We start from the raw sequence: 24,950 nt of genomic DNA on the forward strand, positions 1-24,950 counted from the left end.
ATTATAGGAAATCAATACCACCTTCAATTATTTGTTCTCATCATAAACTCACTTTCAGATACAGTAGTGTATTAAATTGTTTTATTGTAATTTTTAAAAACCTGAACAATCAAACCATCCATACGTCTGAAAGATTTATTAAACAGGAATAATTTTGACAGAAAAATGAACGAATATATAAATAGATAAACACGAATAAAATTAATTATCTGTACACGATGTTGAAATAATCAATGTGACAATTACTGGTCTAGGCATGATTTTTGCTTCGATACAAACTACCTGCATTCTGTATTGAATTAACTCAGTTTTGTTGTGCAATGTCATTTTGCTCTACGTTATTGACAACTTTTGTCAACCAGCCAAGAATTATTTACTTTCACTAACTAATGAGAGTATCAACATGATTTATAAATCGTTTGATTCAATCAAGAAGTTTGGTGTCTGTTGCAAAATTTACCATCAGTACCTCACTACCGTTGTTCTATAAAACCACTTTAATACGAATCCTAGAAGAATATTAAGCTGGTCCACACCATGCATGAACGAAAACTGAACCTTAGAATTAAGATTTATAGAATGTACAACTTTTTCTGAGAAAACAGGCTACTTTATCATAGTAAAGGCCATTCATAAGATTCTGGACGCTTGTAATTGGTTTCATTGGCTGCTCAGTAAGCGAGAACTCCATCAGACGAACAAGGTTTCATGCGGATCGTCTGAATGTTTGACTCAAACGCAGCAAAAGGACATGGGCCATTTTCCCGATGAATCAGAGTATACATTTGATTTTAAACTTCGTGAATATCTGGATTCAATCATCAGCATTCTCTCGGTGGATTCCCATACAGAAAACTATAAATTGTCACAACGATAACGAACTTTCATACCGATTCCAACTTCTGATTATAGAGTTTATGACAACACGTCAGCTGCCTAGCTTCCATTTCTCTTGAATTGCCATCTACAATCACAGCAGTTGTTACAGTAGCCGCAAACCGTTTCATCAAGACACGACAACATCCACATGCTTATGTCTATTTGTCTATAGTCATTCAATAACTCACATTGGTACTATATTCTGGATACACTTGTATCTATCCTCTTAAACTTTATTCTTATTCAGTTTGAGACTATCTGTATACATCGTAAGCAGTTCAATATTTCCTGTTTTTTAATGTGATTCCACAATCGATATTAAACTGAGGGTTTCCGGTAAAACATATGACAGCAATCTAGTCAAATTAGCCTCCAACTGCAAGCGTTTGAATACACGATATCGTGTTGGTTTTCATCACAGTTGAACACTTTACAAAACCTACATGCATGGTATGTGGCGTTATGTATTAGGGCAAAATGATGGTTTATTTGCTAAAATCTGACCTGAGAATTAGGGTATTATCTATGATTTTATTATGAATTGTTTCCAGCCGTTCCATATTTTGTTTTTAATAGCTTTACATCAGGTTTGAGTGTATAATGCATAAGTATTTATGTCGCCAATTAAAGCTGTTTACGTGACTTTGACATACTGGTCTTTAGTTCTTACAATTTCATTGATGTTTTTCAGGTCCTTTTTAAATCAGTAAAGACGAGCTACAATTCAAAACTGGGTTTGGACGACATTAAAATATGGAAATATCCATCAACGCCAACCACGACGCCAACCACTACACCCACCACTACACCTACAACAACATCCACCACTACACCTACAACAACACCCACCACTACACCTACAACAACACCCACAACAACACCGACCACGACACTCACCACAACACCCACAACAACACCCACTACAACACCCACTACAACACCCACCACGACACCCACCACAACATCCACCACAACACCCACCACGACACCCACCACAACACCGACCACCACACCCACAACAATACCCACTACAACACCCACTACGACACCCACCACGACACCCACCACGACACCCAGCACAACACCCACCACAACACCCACCACTACACCCACCACGACACCAACCACAACACCAACCACAACACCCACCACAACACCCACCACCACACCCACCACCACACCCACCACGACACCCACCACGACACCCACCTCGACACCCACCACGACACCAACCACGACACCCACCACGACACCAACCACGACACCCACTACGACACCCACTACGACACCCACCACGACACCCACCACAACACCAACCACTACACCCACAACAACTCCCACTACAACACCCACCACAACACCCACCACAACACCCACCACTACACCCACCACAACACCCACCACAACACCCACCACAACACCCACCACTACACCCACCACGACACCCACCACGACACCCACCACAACACCCACCACAACACCCACCACAACACCCACCACCACACCCACCACCACACCCACCACGACACCAACCACGACACCCACCACGACACCAACCACGACACCCACTACGACACCCACTACGACACCCACCACGACACCCACCACAACACCAACCACTACACCCACAACAACTCCCACTACAACACCCACCACAACACCCACCACAACACCCACCACTACACCCACCACGACATCCACCACGACACCCACCACAACACCAACCACAACATCCACCCCAACACCCAAAACGACACCCACCACAACACCCACCACAACACCAACCACGACACTCGCGATGACAACAACTATTCTACCAACCACCACTACAAAAACAACACCAACATCAACTACTAAATCCACCCCGACACACATCATTAAGCCAACTACGATGTCAATCACGACACCCGCCACGACATCAACAATTTCAAAACTTATGATATCAACTACAGCAGGAACAAACGTGTCAGTATCAAGCTTGTCCTCCAAGGTAACAAATAACATGAGATCTTCAACAATCTCGGTTCGATCGACAACACCCCGGATAACAAAATTGCCTACCTCCGGCCATTCCGTACACAATGTAACAACAGACAAATCAGAGGGAGTAGTCACAGCCATAGAATTAAGCTCAACTCGATTATCAAGTGTAACATCGACAATGAACTCATTGTCCTCAACGTCTGGAAGTAAACGACCTACTCCTACTCAAACACCACTTCAGTCTGTTACTTCCAGTCACTCTGTGCACCATATCGCCCACAATCCCACAGTATCAAGTTCGACTCCCACCGGAAGTATAGGAAACAAGGATGCCCAGAAACAAGGATCGTTTTCTGATGAACACAAAACGGGAATAATCGTTGGTTCCGTTATTGGGGGCTGTGCTTTGGTCCTGGCAGTCATAATTATATATAAAAAAGTCCAGTCAACAAAGAGGAATAAATCTATGCTCTCTAAATCTTATATTAACGATGATCATATCCCAGAACACCTTAAAATGAATGGAATGAAACCACAACGATCATAACAGTAAACTTAAAGTGTGTTTAGGAAGCAAAATACATTAAATGAATGGAAAAGTTCGAGATAACCATTTGTCCTAAAATTTCTGACGCATTTTAATACTTTGTTGGTGGCCTTATAAACTTCAGTATTAATTAAATATAGCTATGTTAGCTCGAGAAGCTTCATACAGTTATTATCAACCATTTATCATAAGTATAATCATTTGTCACTGAATACAACTGACACATCATACATGTATCATTAGCTAAGTTAATACATTAACAAAACTCATTACCTTGAAATGGCGGTCAAGTATCTCGACATATTCACCGTTCTACTTCGTTTATTGGATTTAAATGTTGATAAATGTTTTCCTATCTATCTTTATGGCTGCTATAGATGTTTTTGATATACAGACAGTTGTTGACTAACATCGTTCATTGAGTGATTTGTAAGAAACTATTGATTTCTGTCTAAGCTATTACATCATCTTAACACGTTCACGACATTATCTTGTTATTCTGAAACGTAGAATAGAAATGACACTTTTCTTGGGATTTATAATGGTTGAAGGAACCTGAAAATCTGAACAAATGTTTGCGATTTTGTTTAATATATGTGTCTGCTAACGTATCTTAATTTATTTTCAATATTTTTGTCCATAATTCTTATATTTAAATATATGATAAACTAATGCTTTGAGGAATTACAGATACCTCAAACTTGAAAAGTTTTGTTATACTTGGCATGTACTTTATTGATATGAATATAATAATAATTATGATATGTATGTTATAATGTCACTTGTAAATTATGTTTCTACATAGTATAATGTTATACACGTATTATGTATGGTTATAGCAGCATTAAAGCACGTATGGAAGATTAATGTTGAATGAGAGTATGAAAGAGATAACGGAGAACAGGAAGGATTTGTTTTAATAGGTTTTAGAGTTTTGATTAACAGCAATACCATATTTAACCAGTTAACAAATAAATAAAAGAACAATATACTATAAACAAACTGCTATGGAGTTACTTTGTATATAATTATGTACGTCTCTGGATAGACATATCTCAAGACACGTGCAATTCAATTCAATTTTATTTTATTCTCTTTCAAAAAATGCACTTGATTGTTCGAGGCCTATATGGGACAGTCACTAGGTACTTACCGCAGGTCGGTAGTTGCTGCACCAACCAAACCTGGCACGTCCTGAATTAACCCTGGCTGCTAATAGGACGTAAAGCAAAAATAGATAGATTGACAAATAATAGATACACATGTATTTAGGAGATACAAACACAACTAAAAATGACAATTTTCATTTCATTTTTGTTATTTCTTATCAATGTTCGAATGTTAGTTTTTACTTAGGAAACACCAAATGAAATGAAAGAAAATTGAAATCTTACCTGTTTAAGACTGGTCTTGATCTCGTTAATCAAGCAACTACAGGCATTTATTACAGAAGACGTCACTGATATAAAACTCATATACCAGCAAGATATAGTCTTGTAATCTTTGTAATGGTCAGTTAACATAATACATTTTGACTTCTCCAGTAAACAATTTTGTTTACATTTTATCATTTTTATTTTCTTGAAATGTACACTGTGATAGAGGAGTTCGAAAAATCTAAGTGTCGCTTTAGGTCTAACACATTCTGACAAGAAAAAATTGAAAAACAGTCTATTGATACATTTATAAAAAAAATTATTGATCTGATAAATCTATAAAAACTGATAAAGTAATAATAATATTAAGCTGTGAACCCGTTTAATTTGTCACCAGATCAAAAAGATATTGACGTTATATAAAAGGATTAGACACTACAACTGTAGCCATGATGGAAGTACACCCAATATTTATTATATCAGCATGGTTCTTCTACCTCTCACCATCAATTCGCCATAGGTAATTCTTACTTTGTTCTTTACGAGATAAACTTCCTTTCCACACTTTGGAGGGAAGATACTTGCAGCAGGAACTGTAATGTTTTCTTGTTCTTACAATTTCCATATGTATAATATAGGGATCTGAAGCTGTTAATCGTTTTATTAAAATCATAACATGGTTAGTTTTTATTTATATTTAATGTTGAAATCCACATCACCTTCGTCAGTCAGTCACTGGACTTTTTAATTGTCTTTATTAAATGATCAGAGTCCAAATGTAAAGAATTTCGTCCATAGCTGTAGCTTTAAACCTTTTCGCAAACATTGCAAAGCTCAAAAATATTCCGATATATGGAATGTTGTTAAGGTTTCTTTAATAAACTTATATTATAAAATATCTAATGGAATAAAACAAAACCTATTTCACTCTTCAATTATTGTCTTATATAATCTTAAAATTTCGTGAAAGAAATATCTTGAAAGATGAAGGGAGACAACTCTGTTAGTTATTTGTCAATTTAAAAAGAAATATTGGCCTATCAAAGCACCGACAGCTCCGAGATTAAGTCTTGTGTTCTCAATAATATCCGTGTCGCCTCAGCGAGGGACATCAGATACACCTGGGAGGGGACATTATCATACTGATTCACCTGTTAGTAAAGGTGCAAATAGGAGTGATGATGCTGGTTTGGAATTTAATTTTGTTGCGTAAGTGTTTATACTCTTTACTCTTCTTTTTTCTCCTTAATTCTTTTCCCTCTTGGATACATAAAATAATGTTCATGTTAAGCATAGAAATAGATAATAAACAGTTCTCTTTGATCACTGTATTGTCTTTAATTATATCTTAATCATACTGAATAGATTTATCTACATTATGAATTCAAGTTCAAATTTTGTCTTTTATCAGTTGTAAATATGCAAAATGCACTAATTAATGCTTACAATCATATAAACGTTATGAGAGAATTTGTTCATATTGTGTCTTAAATTCGACAGCATTTCAATTTTAATGGTATAACGAGCGCAACGATTAGGTAATATATACATTCAGAGTAAATGTAGCAATCACAAGAATGAGCTAAGAAATGTATTGATGTTAATGAGTCACTGCATTATAGTATCATCGACATTCTTAAAATCATTAGTATTGATGTCTTAAATTAAATCTGTGCGTGTTAGATTAATTGTAAGTTACACATCTTACTTGTCATACAAGCAAGTTTTATACTGAAAAGTGCAGGGATATGTTTTTTTTTCTATGTCAATCAATCAATCAATCAATCAATCAATCAATCAATCAATCAATCAATCAATCAACTGTTGAGCAATTAAATATTGAAAACATATTACACCAACTAATTTTAAATATCTAATTTTTTAAATAAATGTCGTGTATTGCAGTGCTCCTGTCTATAAATATAAATATCTTCTTTTCTTTTAGAAATATCAGGACCTTATACCATGACGTAAAGAAATTAATTTCAAAATAACATATTCTAAAGTAGAGAATAAAAAACTTTGGTACACAAAAACACGATAATTTTTTTTGATGTATAGATACATTAATATTCTATATCTATAATATCTTTTTAATCTTATTTCTGAGTGGCAAAACCCCTGCATCCACGTTCTATGGTATTCGTGTCGCATTTGATTCAATGTGCAATTGGGAATTACTCTTGCGTGATAAGAAGTAAGATGCCTGTAATTCCGTTGCTCTCATTTGAGAATGTGAAATATTTCACTTCGATTGACCAAATTTTTAAATGACAGGCGTTTTCTATAAAGCAGAAACACGCCTACTCTCCGGAACGCATGGTCTTATTTCTCTAGTACTGTTAGGAGTCACTGCGTAGATGTTTGCCCTATTTGAGTTTGATTACAGCTTCTGTTGACATTCCGATATTATTGACTATACGTTTCATGAGATAAATGTTGAAGGGTTTTAATGCATAAAATAATTTTCTCACATACCTTGTTGATCCGTAGACAAATGAAAATAGGATCAATCAAATAATTCGGCAACCAGAGATTATTGTTGTTGTTGTTGTTGATGATGATGATGATGATGATGATGATATATACTTTACAGCTGTGATATTCATTTTATGACACGCCATGGTTGCTCTCTCTGTAAGTAGTAAATAGGTATTTTATGATATCAGAACTACGTGTTTTGTTAATGATATAATTGTTATGTTAACATCACATTGGTAACACTAGACGTACACAAAGAAACAACAAGAAACCATCTGAACATCCATTTCGAGAACGTTACATTAAACCTATCAATGAAAGGGTTAATTCAAATTGAAAATTGAAAGATAGAACAGAGATCTGCAGTTGATTATCAGTAAGTTCTAACGAAAACGGTTCAGGGATAACACATTTTGTTGATACAGTTTGCTGATTAGTGTTGAGAAGGTGATACTGACGTTGTAACATATCAGGTCACATGAACAAAGATAAGTGGATTTCATTTCCTAGGGAGCTGAATGATTTTTTTTCTGTAAGATGGAGTTCAACATATTTGCTACTTTAGAAAGAGACAACAAATTAAACAACGAAATCTACTGAAATTTCGTCAGTATATCAATTTTAAAAAAACTGCTGTAGTAGTTGTTTACGGAGTTATGTTCTTAAATGTCCCGGAGATGATATATGATACATGATATGCAAGGTTTCGATAAGAAAATAATTATCTGTTCAAAGCCATGGAGAGATCACTATTCCCGGTTCCCGGATAAGATTTCATAAGAAGTTTTATACCTCAAGATCAGATAATACAAATCGTTATCAGATCCTTGAAACACTCACTCAAGTAATAAACAAACACTTTGGCCGGTAAATTCTTCCTCATAGTGTGAATAAAATCTAAGAGTATTGAGATTCCCGTGGAAGCGTACATTATCTGAAGAAAAGTTTAGAAGATCCAAAACCTTAAGGGGTAGATATTGGTACATAAATAACACTTCACGCAAAAATATCGACATGTCAAATCGATAAAATGAGAACAAATTATATAGAAAGGAAACTTAGAAATGCGAGCACATCTAAATGTCAGATATAAATTACTAATATAACTGAAAACATAAAAATTCTTCATTCATAAAAAAATATCAATACTATGATACCAACTGGTCAATCGTTTATTATCATTTAAAAGTAACATGGCTGAATCGTTTTCATTATTATTTTTACCGTGTCTGTCCCTTTGGATGGAAACTGGTTCACTCTTGTTATTGATCAAGAAACAAGGAAAATCCTGTATGTCTTTTTACATGACATGGCCAAAACATTCTAAATCTATTTTCTCACCATTTTGCAGAATCCATTGTGTCAATATTCCGGATAACAGAGGCACTACCTTTAACCAAAACAGGATCTTCTGATGTTCGGATTCTTTCTAACAGCAGTTGTTCTGATGTGAATGTGACACCCCTAAGTCAGAGCTGTAACTTTAACACGAACTACTGTACCTACAGTCATCCTACAAGTTACCATTATATACAGTGGAAGAGAACTAATATGAAACAACAAGTGGGCGTGGATTCTCTTCACGACGGTATTTCAATTTGTTTATTATTTGTTGTATCATTTTAAGGGACACTTTAGCCAATCAACTTTTTTAAGATTCAAGTAAAACAGAAAAAAATATATATCCAGACGAAAAAAATATCATAAAAGTTATTTGTTACATAGGCATTGTCCGGTGTAATCAGTTTAATTTTTGATAACGCCCGTGAAAAATATAAATCTAGACGAAAAAAAAAATTGTGTGTAAAAGTTATTAGTCCAGTGTCCAGTGTGATCAGTTTATATTTTGGGAAAGTCCGTGCCAAATATAGCAAGTATCGTCATATAGCGCGAGATGACGCGCCCTCTGGCGTGAACAAAGTTACTTATAAACAAATCAACGAGATGGAGTAACAGGGTGATAACACGGTGATATAAATCTTTCTCGGAGTTCTGATTTACCTAAATACGTTGCATACAATAGTTTCATCTCTCATTCTTGTCCTACAGTGATTCTAGGGTAGCAGTACACAGTTTCTCGGTGTGGCCATGGGTGATTTTTTTGTTCATTAGATTACCCCATTATAAAGGTTTTAATTAAAAATGAAAAAAAAAATTCTTGCCAAAATTGGTCCTGTCATGTTAAAGTGGACAATGTGGGGTTTCATTTTTTTTCAGGATAATATTTCAGCTTTTTGTTGGAGATTACTATTTGGGTAGTCTCGAATCTGTGTCTACGCACCAAAAACTAGCTTTACAGGAAGTGAAATTTTCATAGTGTTTACATGTGGTCATGTTATGAAGAATTTCCGAGTTGGAATTTGCTGAAATGTAAGTACTTTGTTACCATGACAGTGTTGTTGATTGTATATATGGACGCGGTCAATAAAGTTGTTGTTATTTAAAGGCAGGACGCGAGTTGTTTGGATGAGCTCTTCGTTAAATTCAGTCACATATAAAAACAAGCCCGCCAGCGGAGGGGCACAGAAAGTTCTCCAACTTTACCAATAAAATCGACGAAGATGTTGTCAATTAAAAACTGGATCACTTTTATGATTCTGTCTTCGAAATCGGCACAGATTAAAACATAGCAAAATAATAATTGGCCAGCTGTCTGAAACCCATCCATGTACCCGGGTACGAAACCCTTGATATATCGCGTTTAAGTGATACGGGGCCGTACCCTATACCAAAGTTGTCTATCAGCTAAAGATGACTGACAAATAAGGCAAATTCAAAGGGACCAATTTTCAAATACCCTGTGTCCCAGTCTTGTCTGTAAATAAAAACATATATATATATTTCAACAATTCGTTATTATATGAATTCGTGGTTTTATAGTACCAGAGAAAACAACGAAAATAAATTGCGCAAGAAAAGTGATGTTTTTCAGTAAGTTCAGTAGTTTTGATACAGGTTAAAAGAAAAAGGGCGGGGGATTTCAAAATATTATATTCTCGATAACATATGGTCTATCTTTAGAACTGTGTGTCGCCACAGTCTTATTCAAATTTTTGAAATATCGATTCAATATCATTATATCATTCGCACGATATACTTTCGGTGTATGTTTTTTCGATGCATCAGTATATTCTAATGTTTTTCATTTTATTTTGTGTGCTTTCATTTACAATGAACATCGGATTATAATGATTAACCAAATGTTCGTGTAAAGGAGGAATCCTATTAAATTTATATATATTACATATTAATGCTGTAACTAATGATAGACAAACCTATCTAATGACAGGAGAGGTATTCTCGGGTCATTTCTCTCTACACATCTTTGCTCGGTAAACCTGGAACACGTTACTAGTATTAGTAATTTACCAGACAAATTATAGTGTTCAGATTAAAAATATTCCAATACATCTTATAGCAGATGAAGAATACGTTCACAAAAGCATATTGCTTAAATACGTTTATTTGTTATGATAAATGTCTAATATATATATATATGTGTGTGTGTGGGTGTGTGTGTGTGGGTGTGTGTATATATATATAATTACGTGAAGAACATTTCACTACACCTAGTTGCATTTACATCAGATTATCATGCTGCATCAGATATTCGTGTTAGAGAGGAAATAACACATATTTATGTAATACCTATATGATATATCTATTTATAGGTGGATTGTTTCTATATCCATCTATGCTTGGTAAACTTAACGGTGCTAGTTCCTCCGTCAACACGACTACAATCAGTGGAGGGACTGTTTGTATCCAGTTCTGGTACGTAATGGCGTATTCAGACTCTAATCTAGAAGTCCTGGTGGATACCCATGGGGATGAAACATCGGTAATGGCACTGACTGGTGGACATGGACATCAGTGGAGGAAGGCAACAATAGCAGTTTCAAGTCAGGCTCCATTTAAGGTATTTATTGCAAAATGATATAAAGGATGTAATGTGGGGATGGCTCACAAAGTATTAGACTAGTAACACTTCTATACATGTCCTACTGTCGTTACTGTATGCTGAACTGGGTTTTTTCTTTGGCATGGGGAGATGCTAAAACACTAGTCTTTTCGAATGGTCAATATATATATATAAGCGATAACTTCATCTGACAAATAAGTTACCGATGTATTTGAGCTACGGCAATTTGACCTATAGATAGGAATAGACACTTGATTTTGATCCTCGTGAATACAATTATTGTATTTAACGTACATCTGGAATAAAACCTCAGAATTTTGTCGATGGTACCCGAGTAGAAAATTTCTCAATAACGAGTTTTCATATAATATCCAACCACTGACTATAGGGTTTATGAATACACATTAACTGCCTAGCACGAATTGCCATCTACAAAGACACACATAGAAGTTATAGTAGTCGCAAACATTTCATAAAGACAAGAAAACATCAACATATATATATAAATTTGACTATAGTCGTTCAATGACTTATATCGGGTACACCATCTATCCTCATAATAATTCTAACACTATTCTGTTGGAGACCATCTGGATATACACTAAACGCAATATGTCCCTGCCTTTTAACATGACTGAAGACTATCGGTAAAACATGGCAGACTTTTTGTCCCGATTGCCATATTTTCATCATAGCCCATCAGCACATAATCTACAGTATAACTTTGCCTTTTAAGAGGACTTTTGAGATCTCATGTATTATACATTTAGTACCCATAGTTAACTTTCATATCTACGTGAAACATTGCTGTTTACACCAGAAACATGGATGTATAACTTTACCGATGGGTATATCACATGAAAACAAGAAGATCAAAAATACATGTATTAACACTGGTAATTACAAAAGGGGATTCCCCGGATACTATCCTTGCACTTGAAATTATAATTATGTAGCAGAGAGCTCGCCAAAATTGATATATGCAGATTTGACTTCATAATACAACTGATTTGGATCGTGCGGGTAATATATATATATATAAAAAACAGAAAGTACGCATTAAATCACGATACTGCCAAAGGCCATCTGAAGGGCATGCCAGGTCATAACACAATGAGAACGAGCAAGTCGTTCGTTACACTGTCATGTCTCTGCCATGTCATAACACAATGAGAACGAGAAAGTCGTTCGTTACACTGTCAGGACACTGTCAGGTCAAAACACAATGAGAACGAGAAAGTCGTTCGTTACACTGTCAGGTCACTGTCAGGTCATAACACAATGAGAACGAGAAAGTCGTTCGTTACACTGTCAGGACACTGTCAGGTCATAACACAATGAGAACGAGAAAGTCGTTCGTTACACTGTCAGGTCACTGTCAGGTCATAACACAATGAGAACGAGAAAGTCGTTCGTTACACTGTCAGGTCACTGTCAGGTCATAACACAATGAGAACGAGAAAGTCGTTCGTTGCACTGTCAGGACACTGTCAGGTCATAACACAATGAGAACGAGAAAGTCGTTCGTTACACTGTCAGGACACTGTCAGGTCATAACACAATGAGAACGAGAAAGTCGTTCGTTACACTGTCAGGTCACTGCCAGGTCATAACACAATGAGAACGAGCAAGTCGGTCGTTACACTGTCAGGTCTCTGCCATGTCATAACACAATGAGAACGAGAAAGTCAGTCGTTACACTGTCAGGACAATGTCAGGTCAAAACACAATGAGAACGAGAAAGTCAGTCGTTACACTGTCAGGTCACTGTCAGGTCATAACACAATGAGAACGAGAATGTCGTTCGTTACACTGTCAGGTCACTGACAGGTCATAACACAATGAGAACGAGCAAGTCGTTCGTTACACTGTCAGGTCACTGTCAGGTCATAACACAATGAGAACGAGAAAGTCCTTCGTTACACTGTCAGGACACTGTCAGGTCATAACACAATGAGAACGAGAAAGTCGTTCGTTACACTGTCAGGACACTGTCAGGTCATAACACAATGAGAACGAGAAAGTCGGTCGTTACACTGTCAGGACACTGTCAGGTCATAACACAATGAGAACGAGCAAGTCGTTCGTTACACTGTCAGGACACTGTCAGGTCATAACACAATGAGAACGAGAAAGTCGTTCGTTACACTGTCAGGTCTCTGCCATGTCATAACACAATGAGAACGAGAAAGTCGGTCGTTACACTGTCAGGACACTGAACATTAAGTAACACAAAGAACGAATATGTCTCAGCTGTCAGGTCACTGACAGGTCATAACACTGAGAACCTGCTTCAACCGAAGATGTCAGGTCAATGAAATAACACAAGGAAACAAAAAGGTGTTTCGTTACACTGTCAGGACACTGTGAGGTCATAACACATTAAGGATTTTAATGTCAGGACACTGTCAGGTCATAACACAATGAGATACACATTTAAATATACAATATCATGTTAAGCTACAAACGTTTAGAAGACATTATACCCAGAAAGTTATTGCTATTAAAGAGTAGTTGATGATGTTACCTATGCTTTAATAAAGAACTGTTTTCGTTACATGTCATACTGCCAGGTCATAACACAATGAGAAGTACTTCAGAATTTAGTGTGTAATATAGTATGCTTTTAATTTCTTTAATTTCTTATTTACATGTATATATTTCATCAATATTTTCACACTGTTAACGTCACTTTGACATACTGCTAATGATTTCTTACCATTTCAGGTCCTGTTTAAAACTGTAAAGTTCAGCTTCAATTCAAAACTGGGTTTGGACGACATCAAAATATGGAAATATCCATCGACGCAAACCGCAACACCAACCACAACACCAACTACAACACCTACAACAACACCAACCACAGCACCTACAACAACACAAACAACAACACCAACAACAACCATGACCACAACACCTACAACAACACCAACAACAACCCCAACCACCACACCAACCACAACACCTACAACAACACCAACAACAACCCCAACCACAACGCCAACCACAACACCTACAACAACACCAACTACAACACCTACGACAACACCCACCACAACACCCACCAAAACAAAACCCAGTACACCTACCACAACACCAAATACAACACCAACTACAACACCAACTACATCACCCACCACGACACCAACTACAACACCAACCACTACACCTACCACCACACCAACCACAACACCAACCACCACACCAACCACAACACCTACAACAACACCAACAACAACCCCAACCACAACCATGACCACAACACCTACAACAACACCAACAACAACCCCAACCACAACGCCAACCACAACACCTACAACAACACCAACTACAACACCTACGACAACACCCACCACAACACCTACCACGACACCCACCACAACACTCACCACAACACCACCAACCACAACACCTACAACAACACCAACAACAACCCCAACCACAACCCTGACCACAACACCTACAACAACACCAACAACAACCCCAACCACAACCCTGACCACAACACCTACAACAACACCCACAACAACACCCACCACTACACCCACCACAACACCCACCACAACACCCACCACTACACCTACCACCACACCAACCACAACACTTACAACAACACCAACAACAACCCCAACTACAACCCTAACCACAACACCTACAACAACACCTTCAACAACACCCACCACTACACCTACCACCACGCCAACCACAACACCTACAACAACACCAACTACAATACCTACAACAACACCCACCACAACACCCACCACAACACCTACAACAACACCAACTACGACACCTACCACAACCCCGACCACGACACCCACCACTCCACCCACCACAACACCAACCACGACACCAACTACAACACCAACCACAACACCAACTACTTCACCTACCACGACGCCTGCAACAACATTAACTACAACACCCACCACAACACCCACCACAACACCAACCACGACACCCACCACAACACCAACCACGACACCCACCACAACACCAACCACGACACCCACCACTCCACCCACCACAACACCCACCACAACACCAACCACGACACCCACCACTCCACCCACCACAACACCACCAACCACAACACCTACAACACCAACACATACAACAACACCAACAACAACACCCACCACAACATCTACTACGACACCAACTACAACACCAACCACGACACCAACTACAGCACCCACCACAACACCCACCACAACACCCACCACGACACCAACATCAACAGCATCAAAGTCAACTTCAGCGATAGCGCCGAATATCATTGCTTCACTATTTGGCCTAACACAACAACTTTCAAACCCCGTACCTATGTCTTCAAGCCAGCAAAATGGAATGTCCTCCCCGAGAAGCCGTATAACTGATCTCTTTCTTTTTTATTTGCGCTCCTCATCTTAAATGTAGTTGCAATATTTCAATAATATTTGCAAAAATTCAAAAGAATATATCTGAGATGTTTCAACAGCAACATTTCCATATCTGCAATAAAAGAATAAAGATAATAAACTCCCATATTCAACGTAGATCGACACAAAGGGTTGATATGTGTTATTATGTTAGCAATAATTGACAACTAAAAATAACAATTTGTCATACAGGTGTCTATAATAGTTACGTTCCCCCTCCCACTGGAAAAATATCCTTTTGTATAATATTTACTTGTGTGACAGATAAATGTGTTATATCCTTGTGTAGTGTTTCGTAGAAATAATCATGAAACCATTTGTAGTTGTAAAATCATTAGTTGCAAATGTAGACTATTTCTAGTCAGATTGTATTATTTACATTTAGAATATGTCTTTGTCTTCGGTGATTTGTAATAAAGCAATTAACCCTATACAAAAGTGTACGTTTGTATTCATTGCTAACGTGTCATTCATATTAAGAGGTTGTCACTTTTTCCTATTTTGTAAATGTTTTGGGTTGGATTTATTTTAATGAATTCTGTAGATTTTTTTTAAACACGACACATTAATTTGATATCATCAAGAGGCCATGAGTTGTGTGTTTTGAGGTTTATGTCAATGCTATAGCTATCTCGATAACACATGTGAACAAACAGCAAATATTAAATAATATATATGTTACAATCTAAATATGTTACACTTTAAGTATGGTACACGTTAGATGTGGTACACTTAAGATATGTTACACTTTAAATATGGTACACTTTAAATATGTTACACTTTAGATATGGTACACGTTAGATGTGGTACACTTTAGATGTGGTACACTTTAGATGTGGTACACTTTAGATGTGGTACACTTTAGATATGGTACACTTTAGATGTGGTACACTTTAGATATGGTACACTTTAGATGTGGTACACTTTAGATATAGTACACTTTAGATATGATACACATTCAGTATGAATTGTCTTATAGTAATGAAACTTTATGTTACAGACTCAAGCCTCACGAATCGTCCTTTACTTAAGGAAATATTAACTACAACAGCAAAACCATTAAGACGTTAAGTAAAAATTAAAGTTGGTGTTTCAAAATAGCCTAGGACGCAACTTCAACAGCAAAGTCAGAAGTCACAGGTTTTAACTACATTGGGACGGAAGCAAGAAATGTGATGGGTTTTTAGAAAGAATGTTAAGCGCAATTTTCTGAGGGTCAAAAATAAATTTTCCTATTGGAGTAAATTCGTAAATATGTTCTAAAACATTTTCAAATAGATCAGTACAAAGGGACTGTCACCTACACCAATAACCCGCTAAAGTGAACGTTTCGAAACGGTTCTAATGTTCCCTGATAATCACACAATTAATATTCTAACAAGAATGATAAATGATAAATGTAAGTTGGTTTACACATTAAACCATCGAAACTGGAGTTCAATAAGGCTTCTTCGTCCTAGAATCTGATTGACCATGCCATGTACATGTATTTCTAATGGTTCAAGTCGACCATACCTAATGCCTTGAAGATAACGTCTGGCAGCGAAATCTACTTTTTTGAGGTTTGTCTTAAGGCTTTTGACTTTTGGATGTAAAAGCTTACTGGTTTCCAAATGCAAGTAGTATCCTAAATAGTACATGATATTGGCTATGTGGGCACATGCCTTCATTATTCTCTGTCCAGTAGGACACTGGCAATGAAAATCATTTATGGGGTAAATAGCTTCTGAGCTATCATACTGGATCCAAACAATGTACTTTACAATGTTCTTGTGTCTTGATTGGATCTGACACTGTGTAATGTTTCATGAGTGCCAATAGATACAGACTTTGTAGTGACCATTATCACTGAGTGCTCACTTATGTAGCCAGCTGCCAATGATAGTTGGGTCATTTTCCCCATTCTGAGTTAAATTGTTGTGAACAACCAGCATCATATCCTTTTCGTCTTGGTCTTGTGTTCTAACATTTGTCCCCGGATTCCATTGAGAGAGAGGCTGTTACTATTTTATCGAGTGCCTCGATGACATCAATGAAATAGTTGAAGGCAAGTTGTGTTTTGAGAAAAACAGCCATTGCTTGAATCGTCCGTGATTTGACTCCACTTCTCTGAATTTAGTTATGGATTTATCAAGGTTAGCTTGTAGGTCGTTGTGGTGAGTCTGCTCAGGTTTTAGGTAAGACGGCATATTTGTTGTCAAACCACGTGATTCCAAATTTGGCGAAGTATTCCTCACTCCGCGATTAACAGCGACGTTGTCACCTTTCTCTCCAGTCAGGAAGGCTTTTGCAATCTTCGTATCATTATCGCTTCCAACAAAAGGTCTTACTGTGTCTATCATTCAAGGCTATGCTCATGAACTTCAAATAGTGCCGTTTCTTCTGGCCACAGTAGGAGATTTTCTGGAGCTTGTGATCATAACTCTTAGGAATAAAGACATACATATCGTCAAGTGTGACAGATGCTTGTAGGTCAAGAAATGTTTCTGAGAACACAATGTTATGCTCCAGGATATTTTCTTTGTAAGATGTTCACGTTCAAGGACCAAGGAACAATGCTTATTTCTAATTATTTTAAGATGGAAAGAACTGTTTTCGATATATAAGAAAGTTACATGTTAAAAAGAGTTGAATACTGTTGCCATGATATGTCCGTCTTTATTTTTATCCAGAATAACAGCAGTGTATCCTTGTGATTTAGAGTGTAAATACCAGTATCAATAGAGATTGAACAATAGGAAAGACATTTTAGAAACTGTGTTCTTGTCCAACCAGTCCACGGTATACAATCTATACAATACGCTATACAATAGAGAGGAGAGGGAAACGCAGAGTAAAAGAAGGCTCCTGCATAGAAAGCATATATGAAATGTATAAAGATCCTTGATGAATTCCTTTGATCTGGAAGGTAGCTCTGAAGTCAACATTTCTCTTTCATCAGTGAGGATCTCACCGTTAGGGTTAAGATCTTTTCCTATAAGATGATGTGAACAAATACGTGAGGATCAAGGACATCACAGATTGTGATGAAAGATGAGTTGGTGTTTTTCGAGCTTGGGCAATATAGTCGTGTCTTGATTGAAACTCTTCATATATAGCGTGCCTTTTACATAGGACGATTGGCCATGAAATAGATCCTCTACGTATAATAGTGGGATGTTTTGCTACGTATCATTGCAACACACACACACACAAAAAAACAACAAAACAAAAACAAAACACAAAAAAAAAACTATTGGGGTATATGAGGTATATTATGTATTGTTGGAAGATGAGTACAGTAACTCATCGATCATATAATGTATTGTATGTATTGGCCTATCTATATTTATTAGAAATAGTCATTCAATGACATGTTGGCATTACTTGTATGTGTGATAGGGGTTGTTAGATATTAGGCAAGGCACATGTATACATAAGGTTGGGAGTGTAACAAGGTGGTCCACTAAGTCATTGGGATAATACACATCAAAGCTAAAAGTTTTGATCTTTGATCAGGGTTAGGGTAAGAATATGGAAGACATTCAAAATGTCATTTGTTGACAAAAAATGATGTTTTCCTCACAAAATGCTTAACGACCAATAATGTCGGCGATATACTTATTGTTTTAGTACTTTGGTATTTAGTGAATGGTTAGAACTTTCGTTAAAATAATTAATCATTTTTTATCTGTTTTGTGACAATTGGCGTTCATAGTTTAGTAATTCAGTTACGCAATGTAATGTAAAGTCAATGGAACCAACTTTGATGGCACAAAACAATTCATCGGTGAGAGGTCTCGAAGGGTGAAAAAATCTTTAGGCCGACCTCTATGGGAAATCAGTATTGCTGGAAACCCCACATTTAAGAAATTTTCCTTAACTTATGTAATGCTTCCCAAGGGGCAAATTTAAGTAGAGGAAAATTCTTTAAGTTAAGGAAGATTTATGACGAACAGGGTCAATCATGGGGAAATCCATACCGAGAGGAAATGAAATTGAAAATCGGCCGTTAAAATAGATACGACATACCTGTAGCAACGGGTGTGTATACTTATCATTCATTCAATTTGACAAATTACGACAAGATCTTTTTTTGTTTTGTGTTAAAATTAAAATATGAAGATATTCAGTTGACCGAAATATTTGATCAAGACAGAGTAACATAGAATCTATTTTTAAATTCTATTGTTTGCGGTCATGTGTTGATAAGTATAACTTATCTTATGCAGATAACCACTTGATGTAACATATGAACCAATAGATCCTCAGATGTATTTAAGTAAAGAACATAAAAACAATTATTTAATCGAACAATCTTGTATAATGGATCAGAATGTTTATTTTCAGTTTAAATATATCAATTCACCATGGCAACATACTTATTATATGGGTCAGGCTAACCATACATTATGAAGGCAATCCTTCGTTGTGACATCATCAATGTGTCACTGAAGTCACATGACCAGAAAATCCATGATATCCCACATAAACAGTAGAATTCCTACACCCCCATTGATGAGGAATGTAAGGTCACAAGAGGTCAGATCTACCCCGTAACACATTACAAACCACACACACACTATATGTAGGAGATACTTACCTTATCGGAGAGGCCTTTGTTCGCAGATTAGGACATCACAGGATTAAGACATGATTTTGCCCCTAGATCTAAACCTCATCATGACGCATAGAGTGGTGTAATAACAAATATCAACTACAGGTGTAAATTTTACAGGTGTTTTATTGTAATACAAAATTTGTTTCCGACTGCAAAATGACAAACAGAATTGTAAGGAAGTTGGTATGGACTTTCACTCTCCTCCGTAAGTATCTAATACATTATGTATATTCCTTTTAATAATATTTTGTTAGAATGTGCTACTTTTGAACTTCTGTTCCATTAAATCTTACTCGATGCACACTATTTCATTATAATTTTTTGGTTGATTTTAAAAAGTTAAAACTATTTTCAAATATCTGAATATTACACCAACAGTTTTAACTTAAACATCTTTTGTACAAATAACTTACAGATGTATAACACCATAGGAAGCGATTAGTAACACTGCATCGTACAGCTGTGTCATCCCTGTTAGAGACGTTTTGGTGATGCTTGGGAATGTTGAATTGAACAAAAGGGGACAAAACCTACCTGTACAAATGTTACAGAAGATTTCTGTGTTTTAAGAAAAGCGTTTCAGTAAAACAGTTATTACATCAACAAAGGTTTTCTTTCGTAAACAAAGGTTGCTAGAAATGAATCGCTTCTGTATATTGATTTAATGATTTCTCAGTCACTTCCTGTGTTTAGAACTTACATCCTCATAAACATGTACTGTTATTTGTCTTTCTGAAAGTAAAGGGCTATATCTGCTTTACCTTTCAAGCACAAAAAAGTTGGTGAAAGTGATTAGATATATAAAATTCGTTTATGTTCTTGCGGAGAAAAGTTTCTGAGAAATGAATGTAAATTTAACGTACATTAATTCGATCATTCCCAGCCCACTGAAGATATACTGCTGGTATACTGATAATATTCCATCATGAAGAACAATTGACTTGTCTACTATACTGAAGACTATAGTATCATTGACTTTTGCAGCCTTATTTAACCGCAACATCTCAAAAATACGTTTGAATAATCAAAACTATTATATAAGATTTCTTCTTGTGCTTATTTTGCCGATTAATCTGCATGTATTTGTTTTTGACTACAAAGTAAAGTTGTAACAATTCGGATAATAATACCGCGGATGTTATCTCAGTATAGTCCGTATCTCTTAAATATAGTCCGTATCACTGAAGTATAGTCCGTATCTCTTAAATATAGTCCGTATCACTGAAGTATAGTCCGTATCTCTTAAATATAGTCCGTATCTCTGAAATATAGTCCGTATCACTGAAGTATAGTCCGTATCTCTTAAATATAGTCCGTATCTCTTAAATATAGTCCGTATCTCTTAAATATAGTCCGTATCTCTTAAATATAGTCCGTATCTCTTAAATATAGTCCGTATCTCTTAAATATAGTCCGTATCACTGAAGTATAGTCCGTATCTCTTAAATATAGTCCGTATCTCTTAAATATAGTCCGTATCTCTTAAATATAGTCCGTATCTCTTAAATATAGTCCGTATCACTGAAGTATAGTCCGTATCTCTTAAATATAGTCCGTATCTCTTAAATATAGTCCATATCTCTTAAATATAGTCCGTATCTCTTAAATATAGTCCGTATCTCTTAAATATAGTCCGTATCACTGAAGTATAGTCCGTATCTCTTAAATATAGTCCGTATCTCTTAAATATAGTCCGTATCTCTTAAATATAGTCCGTATCTCTTAAATATAGTCCGTATCTCTTAAATATAGTCCGTATCACTGAAGTATAGTCCGTATCACTGAAGTATAGTCCGTATCTCTGAAATATAGTCCGTATCACTGAAGTATAGTCCGTATTCCTGAAGTATAGTCCGTATCCCTGAAGTATAGTCCGTATTAATGAAATATAGTCCGTATCCCTGAAGTATAGTCCGTATTCCTGAAGTATAGTCCGTATTCCTGAAATATAGTCCATATTCCTGAAGTATAGTCCGTATTAATGAAATATAGTCCGTACCCATGAAATATAGTCCGTATTCTTGAAATATAGTCTGTATCCCTCAAGTATAACCCGTATCCATGAAGTATACAAATAAACTAGTAATCCGTGATTAAACACGATAGTTCACATACTTCAGAATGTTCTCGGTTCTTCCATAATTTTCTCATTAATAAACACATTATGTACTATAGACCTACCATTTCATCATAACATCAAATATAAGATTGATTTGTTCATTTTTTTTCAGCATATTTAAACCATAAACTTTGAAATATTGTAATTTTAATATGCTAATCATTTAATATATTTATCTACCAAGACTTATGATCAGCTGTGTCACGGAGAAAACCGTTGTGAAATATTGAATGATATAAATGTTAAGATTTTTGAACACTCGAAAACGTCTTGCGATATATCAAACTAGTTTATATATAAATAATAAAAGAAAAGTTAAATTATGACATAAAAGCTGTACAATGTAAAAGTTGGTAGCACTGTAATATGTATAGTATCATGGTAATCAAATTCCCTAGGTGAACTACATTATATATTGGGCCGTTTAGACGAAAGGCGATCTCTAAGTAATGTCATTAGAATTGTTATTGTAAGAAGCTGAGTCAGAAACTGGCCCTAACGAAAAAAAAAAAAAAAAAGATAAAAATTCTTCTTTCTTATTTTTTAATTTTCTAAATTTCCGAAAACTCGTTTCATCTGTGCAACTTCCAACTAGTTAAAATACATGTAACTCAATGCATGTTTAGAGACTATAACACCTCTTGATTACGTAATTATCATTGTAACATTATCGATCTCATTGTGATTTCAAACTGACGTCAGAGAAATTAAAAAAAGATATATACTCTTCTAAATTGTAGAATTCGTTTGCTGACCAATATCAAGCTTAAGTTCTTAGATTACAATATATATTTCAAACTCTGAATTCAACTCTATCTACGCAGATCAAGCCCGCCAACAACTTTTAATAGATCAAGCGCAGTCAAGACTGTTGAACATAAGGAGCACAAAACAAACAGCTGGTGGTAGGCGCTCACTTATTCGTGGGGAGAGATTACTTATACGATCGCTGAAATATCAATCAGCTTATCACAAGAAACAAAAAATGAAATAAACAGGTTATTGAAAAAATCAATATTGGCAATGTCAGTTGCAGACGGCAAGTGGGGCTGCTTTGGTTCAGGAAAACGACGAAAATGGGCTTTACTCCAGTTTAGCAGTCGTTCGTAAAGGCATTAAGCTCACTACTATCAAGATATTAAAACTGATGTTTACTCCTCAAATCACTTTAAATGAACATAAGCCTATTGTTTATATCTTATCTACCCTTTGCCTTAAATCTTGTGACCATATTTCCTTGTACACATGGAGGGCAATCTCTTCGCTGTGCTATGCCACTAAAACGTTCAAGTACCGACGCTAATAGATAAGGTTTAGATAAAATATACGACTTGTATGCCACCAGTGGTGTGAAAGAACAACACTTTATGGTAACAGGAAGCTCTCATTCTTGTTGACATTATATTTTCTTCCTCAAGTCATAGTAGCACGTTATATTTCGTCATTGTTTGTTTGAATTTCTTCCTTTTATGTCCTCCAATGCTGAAGAGTTACAGAAATATAGGGAAATATAACAAACAATATTGTAATAAAGGAACAAACATTCGCAGGTACTTACAGACTTACACAGAGATATACACACATGTTTACATAATTGTTGTGCGATATGCAATCACCTTTCAGTAATACATTATTTGTGTATTCGTCTCATGTCATGTGTTCAAGATTCCTTTTACTACTTTCGCCACATAACGATATAATACAGACATTCTTCCGTTCTGCTATCACATATGTATTAACATGGAAATGTGAAAACGCAGTGTAAATAGTCATACACAAAACTATCATATACAACGCTTATGTATTATCAAATTACAACAGATCAATATTTAGGATTGATAACTGAGTGAAACTGGGACATTGTAACAAAGTGATGGAATCTCGGTACAAAATATCAATACCGACTTCTATATAGGAACGAAACTGGGACATTGTAACAAAGTGATGGAATCTCGGTACAAATTGTTAACATCGACTTCTATATAGGAACGAAACTGGGACATTGTAACAAAGTGATGGAATCTCGGTACAAATTGTTAACATCGACTTCTATATAGGAACGAAACTGGGACATTGTAACAAAGTGATGGAATCTCGGTACAAAATATCAATACCGACTTCTATATAGGAACGAAACTGGGACATTGTAACAAAGTGATGGAATCTCGGTACAAAATATCAATACCGACTTCTATATAGGAACGAAACTGTGATGTTGTACCGAATAGCAATATATGGTCAACTTTACCATGGTACTCTTAGTGTAACCACAAAGGATTGAAATATTTCACGTTCAATCTGAGATTTCAACTTTTGGCGAAAAGGCACAAATAATGTATCAAATGCCACAGTATACTACGGTCGAATATTCACTTTTAAATTCTAATGTATGAGTTAGCCGTTGGTTTAGCTATAAACTCCCAACAATAGATTAAGTAAGAGGAATGATGGGTGGAACGCTAACCTGTGATTTTTACTGCATTAGGAAACGAGATCTATTCTCAACTTTATCATGACAGAGCTACTGTGAAGACGCTCCTTAAGACATCAAATTGGCGACTTATCATAGATACCCAGATAGTGGCTGCCCTAACTAGATAACCAACCCGACATCAATGA

General features: G+C 36.1%; 1 protein-coding gene across 1 annotated transcript; it reads left to right on the plus strand.

Moving 5' to 3' along the window:
- Positions 1–7,407: 7,407 nt before the first annotated feature.
- On the plus strand, positions 7,408–15,604 carry LOC132546814 (mucin-2-like). The gene is made up of 5 exons (XM_060210529.1): positions 7,408–7,429; positions 8,618–8,854; positions 10,938–11,185; positions 13,916–14,392; positions 14,435–15,604. Exons 1-5 carry the CDS (start codon positions 7,408–7,410, stop codon positions 15,602–15,604), a joined length of 2,154 nt encoding a protein of 717 aa, XP_060066512.1.
- Positions 15,605–24,950: the final 9,346 nt, after the last annotated feature.

This window comes from Ylistrum balloti, unplaced genomic scaffold (assembly GCF_031769215.1).
Source record: "Ylistrum balloti isolate Yb309-2 unplaced genomic scaffold, AGI_CSIRO_Ybal_v1 Utg369916, whole genome shotgun sequence".
Taxonomy (NCBI): domain Eukaryota; kingdom Metazoa; phylum Mollusca; class Bivalvia; order Pectinida; family Pectinidae; genus Ylistrum; species Ylistrum balloti.